This window comes from Scyliorhinus canicula, chromosome 3, assembly GCF_902713615.1.
Source record: "Scyliorhinus canicula chromosome 3, sScyCan1.1, whole genome shotgun sequence".
Classification (NCBI taxonomy): Eukaryota; Metazoa; Chordata; class Chondrichthyes; order Carcharhiniformes; family Scyliorhinidae; genus Scyliorhinus; species Scyliorhinus canicula.
In genome coordinates, this window is record NC_052148.1 from 272,110,113 (window position 1) to 272,124,063 (window position 13,951).

General features: G+C 51.4%; 1 protein-coding gene across 9 annotated transcripts in view; it reads right to left on the minus strand.

Moving 5' to 3' along the window:
• The window catches only part of rufy3 (RUN and FYVE domain containing 3), an 87,813-nt gene that overhangs the window by 23,736 nt on the left and 50,126 nt on the right, over window positions 1-13,951 (minus strand). For all 9 annotated transcript variants that reach the window (XM_038792833.1, XM_038792835.1, XM_038792834.1 and 6 more), the window contains 2 exons: window positions 12,708-12,827; window positions 8,666-8,833 (listed from right to left, as the gene is read on the minus strand). In XM_038792833.1, coding sequence (XP_038648761.1) covers window positions 8,666-8,833; window positions 12,708-12,827 — 288 coding nt within the window. The remainder of the gene's footprint in view (window positions 1-8,665; window positions 8,834-12,707; window positions 12,828-13,951) is intronic.

The window sequence follows — 13,951 nt, forward strand, 5'->3', positions numbered from 1 at the left end:
TCACCCCCCTCCCCCCACCCACATCACCCCCCTCCCCCCACCCACATCACCCCCCTCCCCCACGTCACCCCCACCCCCATCACCCCCCCACGTCACCCCCCTCCCCATCACCCCCCTCCACACACATCACCCCCCCCCACCCCATGTCACCCCCCACCCACATCACCCCCCTCCCCCACGTCACCCCCACCCCCCCACACACATCACCCCCCTCCCCCACCCACATCACCCCCCTCCCCCACGTCACCCCACCCCCCACACACATCACCCCCCCACGTCACCCCCACCCCCCACACACATCACCCCCCCCACGTCACCCCCACCCCCCACACACATCACCCCCCCCACGTCACCCCCACCCACATCACCCCCCCTCCCCGTCACCCCCACCCCCCACACACATCACCCCCTCCCCCCCACCCACATCACCCCCCTCCCCCACGTCACCCCCACCCACATCACCCCCCCTCCCCCACGTCACCCCCACCCCCCCACATCACCCCCCTCCCCCACGTCAGCCCCACCCCCCCACGTCACCCCCACCACGTCACCCCCACCCCCCACACACATCACCCCCCCCACGTCACCCCCCGTCACCCCCACACACAGCACCCCCCCCACCCCCACACATCAACCCCCTCCCCCACGTCACCCCCACCCCCATCATCCCCCCCACGTCACCCCCACTCCCCCACATCACCCCCACCCCCCACGTCACCCACCCCTCCACCACAATCAACATACCCTCTCCTCCCTCGCCCAGAGTCTGGTTAGCTGCAGTAAAATCGACAGTTGATTCAAAGTTCCTTTTTCTTAAAATCAATAAAGGTTGAAATACATATTCAAAAAGGGAGGTAGAGATTAAACATGGAACTATAGACCAGTGAGTCTAATGTAGAATCAGCCAAAGTCAGCATAGATTTACAACGTGAAATTATGCTTAACAAAACTACTGGAATTCTTTGAAGATGTAACTAACAGTTGATCAGGGAGAACCGGTGGATGTGGTTTATTTGGACTTCCAGAAGGCTTTCGACCAGGTCTCACATGGCAGATTATTATGTAAAGTTATAGCACATAGGATTGCGGGTAATGTCTTGGGATGGATAGAAAGCTAGGCAGTAAGGTGGCGTAGTGGTTAGCACTGCTGCCTACGGTGCTGAGGTCCCAGGTTCAATCCCGGCCCCGGGTCAGTGTGCGTGTGGAGTTTGCATATTCTCCCCGTGTCTGCGTGGGTTTCACCCCCACAACCCAAAGATGTGCAGGTTAGGTGAATTGGCCACGCTAAATTGCCCCTTAATTTGAAAAATTAATTGGGTACTTTAAATTTATTTTAAAAAGAGATGGGTAGAAAGCTGGTTAGCAGAGAAGAAGCAAGAGTTGGAATAAATGGGTCTTTTTCCGATTGGCAGACAGTGTCTAATGGGGTACCGCAGGGATCTGTGCTGGGATCCCAATTATATATTAATGATTTGGACGAAGGAACTAAATGTATTATCTCCAAATTGGCTGATGATACAAAGTTGGGTGGGAGGGTGAGCTGTGAGGAGGATGCAGAGATGCTTCAGCGGGATTTGGACAGGCTGAGGGAGTGGGCACACGCATGGCAGATGCAGCATAATGTGGATATACTGTGTCCTTCTGCATCAGTCGCTGAAAGTAAGCTTGCAGGTACAGCAGGCAGTAAAGAAGGCAAATGGTATGTTGGCCTTCATAGCGAGAGGATTTGAGTATAGGAATAGGGATGTTTTACTGCAATTGTATTGGGCATTGGTGAGGCCACTCCTGGAGTATTGTGGGCAGTTTGATGTCCTTATCTGAGGAAGGATATTCTTGCTATGGAGGGAGAGCAGCGAAGGTTTACCAGGCTGAATCCTGGGATGGCGGGATTGTAATATGAGGAGAGACTGAGTCGGTTAGGATTATATTCATTGGAGTTTAGAAGAGTGAGAGGGGATCTCATAGAAACCTATCAATTTCTAACAGGATTAGACAGGGTAGATTCAGAAAGAATGTTCCCGATGGTGGGGGAGTCCAGAACTAGGGGGTCATAGTTTGAGGATAAGGGGTAAACCTTTTAGGACTGAGGTGAGGAGAAATCTCTTCACCCAGAGAGCGGGGAATCTGTGGAATTCACTACCACAGAAAGTAGTTGAGGCCAAAACATTGTGTAATTTCAGGAAAGAATTAGATACAGCTCTTGGGCTAAAGGGATCAATGGATATTGGGGGTGCGGGGATCAGGATATTGAACTTGATGATCATCCATGATCATGATGAATGGCAGAGCAGGTTTGAAGGGCCAAATGGCCTCCTCCTGCTTCTATTTTCTATGTTCCTGGCCAGAACAGAAATGATTGGGAAATTCCCCCAGTCAATCACGCTGCTGTAAGAGATGGTGATTGATTTTACAACCGTATCTATGTAATGTAACTATGCTGTATGAATTGATGTTGGATGATTCGCTCCTTTTAAAAAAAACAGACTATAGGTTCCCACCAGTTGTAACAGCGATTTATATATAGTTCGTTTAATTTAGTGCATGGTTTTTGCTGCTGACAATGTCCATCTCTGCTCAGCCTGAAGCTTGATGCCGCGCCTCTGTCTCTTTCACAGAATCACGCACAGCAGAAGAGGCCCTTCGGCCGATCGAGGCTACACCAACACTTGAAAAACACCTGACCTGCCCACCTAATCCCATTTACCAACACTTGGCCCAGAGCTTTAAATGTTCTGACGTGCCAAATGCTGATCCAGGTACTTTTTAAAGGATGTGAGGCAACCCACCTCTACCACCCTCCCAGGCAGTGCGCTCCAGACCCTCACCACCCTCTGGGTAAAAACGATTTTTCTCTAATCCCCCCTAAACCTCCTGCCCCTCACCTTGAACCTGTGTCTACTTGTAACTGACCCTTCAACTAAGGGGAGCAGCTGCTCCCTATCCACCCTGTCCATGCCTCTCAATCCTGTCCACCTCGATCAGATCACCCCTCAGTCTTCTCTGCTCCAGCGAAAACAACCCAAGCCTATCCAACCTCTCTTCATAACTCAAATGTTCCATCCCAGGCAACATCCTGGTGAATCGCCTCTGCACCCCCTCCCGTGCAATCACATCCTTCCTATGATGTGGTGACCAGAACTGCACCCAGTACCCCAGTCTAGCCTCTGTTGAGCAAAAGCTCTCGTGGCCATAGTCTACAGAATTTACAGTAACAGAAAACGGTCTCTGGGTTAAGTCACTGGGAACAGTCCGCTTGTTAAGGTTGAAAGTGGAACGAGGGCGAATGAGGACAGTCACAAATAACCCGCGTTTAGTGCCGGCTCAAAAACATTAATGCCCATCTTTTTGCACCGAAAAATTTGGACCATTTGATTGAGACTTTCGAATTGAGTCTGTATGTGAAGGGTTTCTGATTTGTGGGTGAGAAATAGCAAAGATAATTGTTGTCCTCCCTCAGCACGCCTGCCTGTTGCAAGTCAGGTATCTGGGGTTTACACCTGTAGAGGTGACTACCCCGCAGGTCAACAGAAACTTTCAAAACAGACTGGTGGATTTTTAAAGGTTACAGAGTTGAGATTCAGATCAGCAGCGATTGAGCCGAAAGGACAGGATAGGGTCAAGGGGCTGAAGGGCCTCCTTTCGTGTCAGTTATTCCAATTTGGAACCTGGTGACCTGGCAAAGAGACGATTCTGACCTCTCCTCAATCAGACAGTCACTAGGTGGCCAATTCATGCATTGAGAATGCAGTGGCTGGTGAGAGATATCTGCAAGACAATTCAGACAAATGCGGCCCACTTAAGAACATAAGAACTAGGAGCAGGAGTCGGCCATCTGGCCCCTCGAGCCTGCTCCGCCATTCAATGAGATCATGGCTGATCTTTTGTGGACTCAGCTCCACTTTCCGGCCCGAACACCATAACCCTTAATCCCTTTATTCTTCAAAAAACTATCTATCTTTACCTTAAAAACATGTAATGAAGGAGCCTCAACTGCTTCACTGGGCAAGGAATTCCATAGATTCACAACCCTTTGGGTGAAGAAGTTCCTCCTAAACTCAGTCCTAAATCTACTTCCCCTTATTTTGAGGCTATGTCCCCTAGTTCTGCTTTCACCTGCCAGTGGAAACAACCTGCCCGCATCTATCCTATCTATTCCCCTCATAATTTTAAATGTTTCTATAAGATCCCCCCGCATCCTTCCAAATTCCAACGAGTACAGTCCCAGTCTACTCAACCTCTCCTCATAATCCAACCCCTTCAGCTCTGGGATTAACCTAGTGAATCTCCTCTGCACACCCTCCAGTGCCAGTACGTCCTTTCTCAAGTAAGGAGACCAAAACTGAACACAATACTCCAGGTGTGGCCTCACTAACACCTTATACAATTGCAACATAACCTCCCTAGTCTTAAACTCCATCCCTCTAGCAATGAAGGACAAAATTCCATTTGCCTTCTTAATCACCTGTTGCACCTGTAAACCAACCTTCTGTGACTCATGCACTAGCACACCCAAGTCTCTCTGCACAGCGGCATGCTTTAATATTTTATCGTTTAAATAATAATCCCGTTTGCTGTTATTCCTACCAAAATGGATAACCTCACATTTGTCAACATTGTATTCCATCTGCCAGACCCTAGCCCATTCACTTAACCTATCCAAATCCCTCTGCAGACTTCCAGTATCCTCTGCACTTTTCGCTTTAACACTCATCTCAGTGTCATCTGCAAACTTGGACACATTACCCTTGGTCCCCAACTCCAAATCATCTATGTAAATTGTGAACAATTGTGGGCCCAACACGGATCCCTGAGGGACACCACTAGCTACTGATTGCCAACCAGAGAAACACCCATTAACCCCCCACTCTTTGCTTTCTATTAATTAACCAATTCTCTATCCATCCACTACTTTACCCTTAATGCCATGCACTTCACTCGTTACTTTATGCGTCTAACAAATAAACTGGTTTCCTTTCATTCCACATTTACCTCGGACACAAGCCAAGTAATGTTTACCATCACCCCCCGCACTGGTTGACCTTTAGTGCCTCCCCATCCTGCCACTTATCAAATTATGAAATTATCATCCTGGATTTCAAACCCCTCCCTTCCTCTGCAATCTCCACCAACCCTCCCTTTCTCTGTACCTCCTCCAGCCCCAACAACACTCCCTATCTCTGTGCCTCCTCCAGCCCCTACAACCCTCCCTATCACTGTACCTCCTCCAGCCCCTACAACCCTCCCTATCTCTGTAACCTCCCCCAGCCCCTACACCCCTCCCTATCTCTGTAACCTCCTCCACCCCCTACAACCCTCCCTATCTCTGTAACCTCCTCCACCCCCTACAACCCTCCCTATCTCTGTAACCTCCCACAGCCCCTACACCCCTCCCTATCTCTGTAACCTCCTCCACCCCCTACAACCCTCCCTATCTCTGTAACCTCCTCCAGCCCCGACAATCCTCCCTATCTCTGTAACCTCCTCCAGCTCCTAAAACCCTCCCTATCTCTGTAATCTCCTCCAGCTCCTAAAACCCTCCCTATCTCTGTAATCTTCTCCAGCCCCAACACCCCTCCTTATCTCTGGAACCTCCTCCAATCCCTACAACCCTCCCTATCTCTGGAACCTCCTCCAGTCCCTACAACCCTCCCTATCTCTGTAATCTCCTCCAGTCCCCATAACCCTCCCTATCTCTGTAATCTCCTCCAGCCCCAACACCCCTCCTTATCTCTGTAATCTCCCCGGCCCGAGACCCCTCCCTATCTCTGTAACCTCCTCCAGCCCCTACAACCCTCCCTATCTCTGTACCCCCTCCAGCCCCTACAACCCTCCCTATCACTGTACCTCCTCCACCCCCTACAACCCTCCCTATCTCTGTAACCTCCTCCAGCCCCTACAATCCTCCCTATCTCTGTAACCTCCCCAGCCCAAGACCCCTCCCTATCTCTGTAACCTCCTCCAGCCCCTACAACCCTCCCTATCTCTGGAATCTGCTCGAGTCCCCATAACCCTCCCTATCTCTGTAATCTCCTCCAGCACCAACACCCCTCCTTATCTCTGTAACCTCCCCGGCCCGAGACCCCTCCCTATCTCTGTAACCTCCTCCAGCCCCTACACCCCTCCCTATCTCTGTAACCTCCTCCAGCCCCTACACGCCTGCCTTTCTCTGTACCTCCTCCAGCCCCTACAATCCTCCCTATCTCTGTACCTCCTGCAGCCCCTACAACCCTCCCTATCTCTGTAACCTCCTCCAGCCCCCACAACCCTCCCTATCTCTGGAACCTCCTCCAGCCCCTACAACCCTCCACATCTCTGTAACCTCCTCTAGCCCCTACACCCCTCCCTATCTCTGTAACCTCCTCCAGCCCCTACACCCCTCCCTATCTCTGTAACCTCCTGCAGCCCCTACAACCCTCCACATCTCTGTAACCTCCTCCAGCCCCTACACCTCTCCCTTTATCTGTAACCTCCCTCCAGCCCCTACAACCCTCCCTTTCTCTGTAACCTCCCCAGCCCGAGACCCCTCCCTATCTCTGTAACCTCCTCCAGTCCCTACACCCCTCCCTATCTCTGTAAATTCCTCCAGTCCCTACACCTCTACCTATCTCTGTAACCTCCTCCAGTCCCTACACCCCCTCCCTATCTCTGTAACCCCCTCCAGCCCCTACACCCACTCCCTATGCCTGTAACCTCCTCCAACCTCCTACACCCCTCCCTATGTCTGTAACCTCCTCCAGCCCCTACACCCCATCCCTATCTCTGTAACGTCCTCCAGCTCCTACACCCCTCCCTATCTCTGTAACCTCCTCCAGCCCCTACACCCCCTCCCTATCTCTGTAACCTCCTCCAGCCCCTACACCTCTCCCTTTATCTGTAACCTCCTCCAGCCCCTACACCCCCTCCCTATCTCTGTAACCTCCTCCAGCCCCTACACCCCTCCCTATCTCTGTAACCTCCTCCAGCCCCTACACCCCTTCCCTATCTCTGTAACCTCCTCCAGCCCCTACACCCCCTCCCTATCTCTGTAACCTCCCTCCAGCCCCTACAACCCCCTCCCTATCTCTGTAACCTCCTCCAGCCTCCTACACCCCTCCCTATGTCTGTAACCTCCCCCAGCCCCTACACCCCCTCCCTATCTCTGTAACCTCCTCCAGTCCCTACACCCCTCCCTATCTCTGTAACCTCCTCCAGCCCCTACAACCCTCCCTATCTCTGTAACCTCCTCCAGCCCCTACAACCCTCCCTATCTCTGTAACCTCCTCCAGCCCCTACACCTCTCCCTTTATCTGTAACCTCCTCCAGCCCCTACACCCCCTCCCTATCTCTGTAACCTCCTCCAGCCCCTACACCCCTCCCTATCTCTGTAACCTCCTCCAGCCCCTACACCCCTTCCCTATCTCTGTAACCTCCTCCAGCCCCTACACCCCCTCCCTATCTCTGTAACCTCCCTCCAGCCCCTACACCCCCTCCCTATCTCTGTAACCTCCTCCAGCCTCCTACACCCCTCCCTATGTCTGTAACCTCCCCCAGCCCCTACACCCCCTCCCTATCTCTGTAACCTCCTCCAGTCCCTACACCCCTCCCTATCTCTGTAACCTCCTCCAGCCCCTACAACCCTCCCTATCTCTGTAACCTCCTCCAGCCCCTACAACCCTCCCTATCTCTGTAACCTCCTCCAGCCCCTACACCCCCTCCCTATCTCTGTAACCTCCTCCAGCCCCTACACCCCTCCCTATCTCTGTAACCTCCTCCAGCCCCTACACCCCTCCCTATCTCTGTAACCTCCTCCAGCCCCTACACCCCTCCCTATCTCTGTAACCTCCTCCAGCCCCTACAGCCCTCCCTATCACTGTAACCTCCTCCAGCCCCTACACCCCCTCCCTATCTCTGTAACCTCCTCCAGCCCCCTACACCCCCTCCCTATCTCTGTAACCTCCTCCAGCCCCTACACCCCTCCCTATCTCTGTAACCTTCTCCAGCCCCTACACCCCTCCCTATCTCTGTAACCTCCTCCAGCCCCTACAGCCCTCCCTATCACTGTAACCTCCTCCAGCCCCTACACCCCCTCCCTATCTCTGTAACCTCCTCCAGCCCCCTACACCCCCTCCCTATCTCTGTAACCTCCTCCAGCCCCCTACACCCCCTCCCTATCTCTGTAACCTCCTCCAGCCTCTACACCCCTCCCTATCTCTGTAACCTTCTCCAGCCCCTACACCCCCTCCCTATCTCTGTAACCTCCTCCAGCCCCTACACCCCTCCCTGTCTCTGTAACCTTCTCCAGCCCCTACAACCCTCCCTATCACTGTAACCTCCTCCAGCCCCTACACCCCTCCCTATCGCTGTAACCTCCTCCAGCCCCTACACCCCTCCCAAGATCTCTGCGCTCCTGCAATTCTGGTCTCCTGCACATCCTAAATTTTAATGACTCCACTATTGGTGGTCGCTGCTTCAGTGACCGTGGCCCGAAGCTCAGGAATTCCCCCCCTGAAACCTCTCTGCCTCTCCTTTAAAACAACCCTTAACACCGACCTCTTGTGACCAAGCCACCAGCACCAATACCTCCTTTCAGCTTGCTGCTTGACAAGGAAGCAGCTGGGACGTTTGTCTGCATTGGGGACACGATAGAAATGGGAGTTGTTGCAATATTGTCTCCCCCTTTTCTTACCTGAACCTTTTGGGAGAGTTCGTGGTTGAGAGATTGGACATCATCCAGTTGCTGTCTAAATGTCACCAACACATCTTGCTTGTCACAAATATCTTTTTCCAGCATTTTCATGGCCAGTTCCATCTCCTGTTTCATCCCGATCTGAACCTCCAGCTCCTTTTCAACGTCCTAAAGCCACACACAGAACACACACAAAGCTCAAATACTTCCCCAAAGTGAATATTCCCCGATATGAATCCAATACTGGTTCTTTAGCAGCTGTTTGTTACACTGGCACAGCACAGGAGGAGGCGCTATAGGGATCATGAATCAGTGGAATCCGCTACCCCAGAGTGCGGGGGGAGGCCAGGATGAGATCAGCCATGATCGTATTGAAGGGTGGAGCGGGCTCGAGAGGCTACATTGCCGACTCCTGCTCCTGTTCTTATGTTCCAAGAACAAACTATTCTGCCTAATTCCACCTTCCAGCTCTGTAGCCCTGTAGGTAACAGCACCTCACGCACTAATCTGGTGTTTTTGATTGATAAGCTGATTCCTTGATTAATATGGGGATCGGGGTTATGGGGAGAAGGCAGGAGAATGGGGATGAGGAACATGTCAGCCATGATTGAATGGCGGAGCGGACCAGATGGGCCGAATGGACTAATTCTGCTCCTGTACCTTATGGTCTTATAGGCCATTTGGCCCATCATGTCTGTGCTAGCTCTTTGAAGGAGTTATCCAATTGGTCCCATCCTGTAACCAGCCCCCCCCCCCCCCCCCCCCCCCGGCAACTCTCTCTCCATAACCCTCCAAAATTCTGCCGTTTCAAGTATTTATCCCATTTCCTTGTTAAAGCTGTTACTGAATCTGCTTCCACCGCCCCTTCCAGGCAGCACCTTCCAATGTGACCCGCTTGGCGAGAAAAACAACTCTCATTTCCCCCTCCAGATCTTTTGCCAATTATTTGAAATCTCGTTTCCCAAGTGCCCGGCGATGGAAACCGCTCAATCAAATCTTTCCAAAGTCAAAGTGTTGCTGACATATTTCGCTAAAGACAAAGTCATTATGACCACTTGACCATTTCACAAAAATTACATTTTTTCCAATTACTCCAAGTGTTGTGAATCACAGACCATTTACAAAATTCTCTCCCCCTCCATCATTTGCAGTCAAATTTCTAACCCACAGAAAACAAATTACTAAATTATTTTGCACCCAAGATCCTGTAGCTACAACCCAAACAGATGCTTCCACCCCCCCTCCCCCCCCCAACCCCCCCCTCCCTCCACCCCCCAAACCCCCCCCCCCCCCCCAAAGAGTGTGACTATGGTTAAGAGTTACTCCAAATGCTTTTGTGACTCGGTGTAGTGGATCTAACTGGGCTGTTGAGGGGAAGCTCATTATCTTGTATACAAATAGCTGCTAAATTGTCCCTCCAAACTTCATCAATAGGAGACTACGGTGCAATAACACACAGTCACAACTAAATGCAAGGGTTTATGTTACTGGGCTCGTAGGAGTTCAAATCCCACACCGGCCAATTTCAGGACTGAAATTCACTTTTCAAAAAAAAAGAAGCTCAAAAGGTGATGACGAAGCTGTTGGATTTGTTGGTTAAAAGAAAACACCGATATCCCGAAGGAAAGCGGGTGTTTACCTGGTCTGGTGTCTATCAGATTCTAGTCTGCCCTTGGCATGGCCGCACAAACCACGCAATTTATGAAACGGATTCTCAGGGCAGTTGGAAATGAACAATATGTCAGTGCCCCCCCCCCCCCCCCCCCCGAAGGATTTCAATAAAAAATAACAACCTCACATAGGGTAAAGTGGAGTTTATGAAACCCCACTGACAAACCCATGCAAATTCAACGTAAGCACATGACAAAAAACAACTGTGACAACAGACCACATAACAAATAGGAGGGGCGGCCAGTCAGCACAGTGGTTAGCACTGCTGCCTCACAGTGCCAGGGACCCGGGTTCGATCCCGACCTTCGGTGCTGTTTGCATGTTCTCCCCGTGACTGCGTGGGTTTCCTCCAGGTTCCTGACCCAGTCCAAAGATTATGTACCCTCTGCTGTTGCGATGAGAAAGCTATTTTATCAGAAGGACGTGGAAGCTTTGGGAGAGAGCGCAAAGAAGGTTCACCAGGATGGTGTCTGGTCTCCAGGGTGTTGGCTATGAGGAGAGGTTGAATAAACTAGGATTGTTCTCACTGGAAAGACGGAGGCTGAGGGGAGACCTGATAGAGGCCTACAAAATTGTGAGAGGCATAGACAGGGTGGATAGTCAGAGGCTTTTCCCAAGGGTGGAAGTGTCAATTACACAGAGGCACAGGTTCAAGGTGAGAGGGGGAAAGTTTAAGGGAGATATGCGGGGTACATTTTTCACACAGAGAGTGGTGGGTGCCTGGAACGCGCTGCCAGAGGATGTGATGGCAACATTAGCAACATTTAAGAGGCATCTGGTTTGTAGATGAATAGGGAGGAAATAGAGGGATACGGACTGAGTAAGGGCAGAAAGTTTTCTTTCACTTAGAGCATCAGGCTCAGCACAGGCTTAGAGGGCCGAAGGGCCTGTTCCTGTATTTTTCTATGTTCTATGTGCGGGTTAGGTAGGGTTACAGGGGTAGGGCGGGGGAGTGAGCCGAGGTCGGGTGCTCTTTCAGAGGGTCGGTGCAGATTCGATGGGCCGAATGGCCTCCTTCTGCACTGTAGGGATTCTATGGACAAATCCTCCTACGCAGTAGGCCATTCAGTCCATCGAGTCTGCTCCACCAGTCAGTAAGATCATGGCTAATCTGGCCGTGGCCTGAACTCCACTTTCCTGTCTGCCTCCCAATAACCCTCCACTCCCTCGTTAATCACAAATCTCAGGCTTGAACCTTCAATGATCCAGCCTCCACTGCTCTCTGGAGGTGGGGGGAAGGAGGAAAAACTCCCAAACACTAACGACCCTCAAGCGAAAATCACCGCCTAATTTCTGCCTTATTTTCAACCTGGTGTCCCATTTCTAGATATTCTCACAAGAGGAACCATCCTCTCAGCATCTACCCCATCAAGCCGCCTTCGAATCGAATGTTTCAATAAAATAATCTCTCAAACTTCTGAACTCAAGACTTAATACTTTAACCGAAAAACATATCTTATTTACCACCGTACGCATCCCAGGTTAGGATTGGAGAGTACGGTGGACGCAGATTCAAACAAGGTATCCAGAAGAGAATTAGATAATTAAAAAAAAAAATTTAGAGTACCCAATTCATTTTTTTCCAATTAAGGGGCAATTTAGCGTGGCCAATCCACCTACTCTGCACATCTTTGGGTTGTGGGGGCGAAACCCACACAAACACGGGGAGAATGTGCACACTCCACACGGACAGTTACCCAGAGCCGGGATCGAACCTGGGACCGCAGCACCGTGAGGCAGCAGTGCGAGAATTAGATAATTACTTGAACAGCAAACAAATTGCATAGTTACAGGGAAGAGGCAGGGAAGTGGGACCAGCGGAGTCACTCTTGGAGGGTGTTGGCATGGAGTTTGCACTTTCTCCCCGTGTGTGCCTGGGTTTCCTCCGGGTGCTCCGGTTTCCTCCCACAGTCCAAAGACGTGCAGGTTGGGTGGATTGGCCAGGCTAAATTGCCCCTTAGTGCCCAAAAGGTTAGGTGAATGGCCTTCCCCTGTGCTATAACTGCGCTATGATCACTGAAAGGATGTTTTCCCTTGTGGAAGGCATTGGAACAACGGAACACAGATTAAAAATAAGGAGTCTCGCACGGAGGAGGAATCCTCTCTCTCACACAGAGGATCTGTGCAACGCCTTTCCCCAGAGAGCGGTGGAGCCTGCTGGGTCGTTGTGTACTTTGGGTCGAGAGAGGTAAATTCCTGCCCGACTAGGGACTCAAAAGGCTGAGGGGGATAAGCGGAACGTGGAGCAGAGGCCACAAGTCAGATCCGCCACCACCTTATCAGATGGCGGAGCAGGCTCGAGGGGCCGAATGGCCTAATCCAGCTCCGAAATCATACGTTTGTCTGATTCTGCGGCATTGCAGTGACCCACCAGCCTCAGCTGAGTCTCCTCCTTGAGTTGTTTCCTGGCCTCGCTGTGTACATCGTCCGTCCCCTGTCGGGATTGTCTGTGCGTCTGCCCCTCGGCATTCCCGTCCAGTTTTCCTCCCACCTGCAGAAAGCAAAGTTTTGTCACTGTGGCCAATCAGAAGCACCACATTCTATAATTACCGGCAGACACCAAAACGTCCATCGTCGGACACAGAGTCGGTCTGCTTTCAACATTAGTATTGAACGTTTTGCCAGGACCAGGATTCACACTGATCAACACATTAAAAAATAGATCAATTATAGGGCAACACGGCGGCGCAGTGGTTAGCTCTGCTGCCTCACGGCGCCGAGGTCCCAGGTTCGATCCCGGCTCTGGGTCACTGTCCGTGTGGAGTTTGCAAATTCTCCCCGTGTTTGTGTGGGTCTCACCCCCCACAACCCAAAGATGTGCAGGGTAGGTGGATTGGACACGCTAAATTGCCCCTTAATTGGAAACAATGAATTGGGTAACCTAAATTTATTTTAAAAAAAGATTACTTATGAACCCATCAGGAATAATGGTCTGGATCTTGCTGGGATGGAGAGTCCCAATGTGCACTCTAGTTAAGATTTTCTCCATGTTTACCGCCAATATGTTTTGCTCGATAGCTTGTTGGGTTTGGGAGAAGGGGGGGGGGGGGGGGGGGGGGGAAGGCCCGGGAAAAAATCTCTCTTTTCGAAATTGCAGCAAGTGGCTAGGATCCGGAACGCACGCCCGAGTGTGAGAAGGGAGCACAGATTCAATGGCTGTTTTCAAAAGGGTTTTAAATGCCGGGGCTGACTTAGCACAGTGGGCTAAACAGCTGGCTTGTAATGCAGAACCAGACCAGCAGCGCGGGTTCAATTCCCGTACCGGCCTTCCCTAACAGGCGCTGGAATGTGTCGACTGTAACCATTTGCTGATTCTATCGTTACAAACTCTGCCATCGCTGCATAGTTATCTCCAAAGGCAAAGCTCCCGGATGCCTAGGCCCTCAGCTCTGGAATACCCTCCCAGCATCCCAGCGGCCGGTTTAGCTCACTGGGCTAAATCACTGGCTTTGAAAGCAGACCTAGGCAGGCCAGCAGCACGGTTCAATTCCCGTACCAGCCTCCCTGGACAGGCGCCGGAATGTGGCGACTAGGGGCTTTTCACAGTAACTTCATTGAAGCCTACTCGTGACAATAAGCGATTTTCATTTCATCTTTCCACCTCTTGCTGCTCCT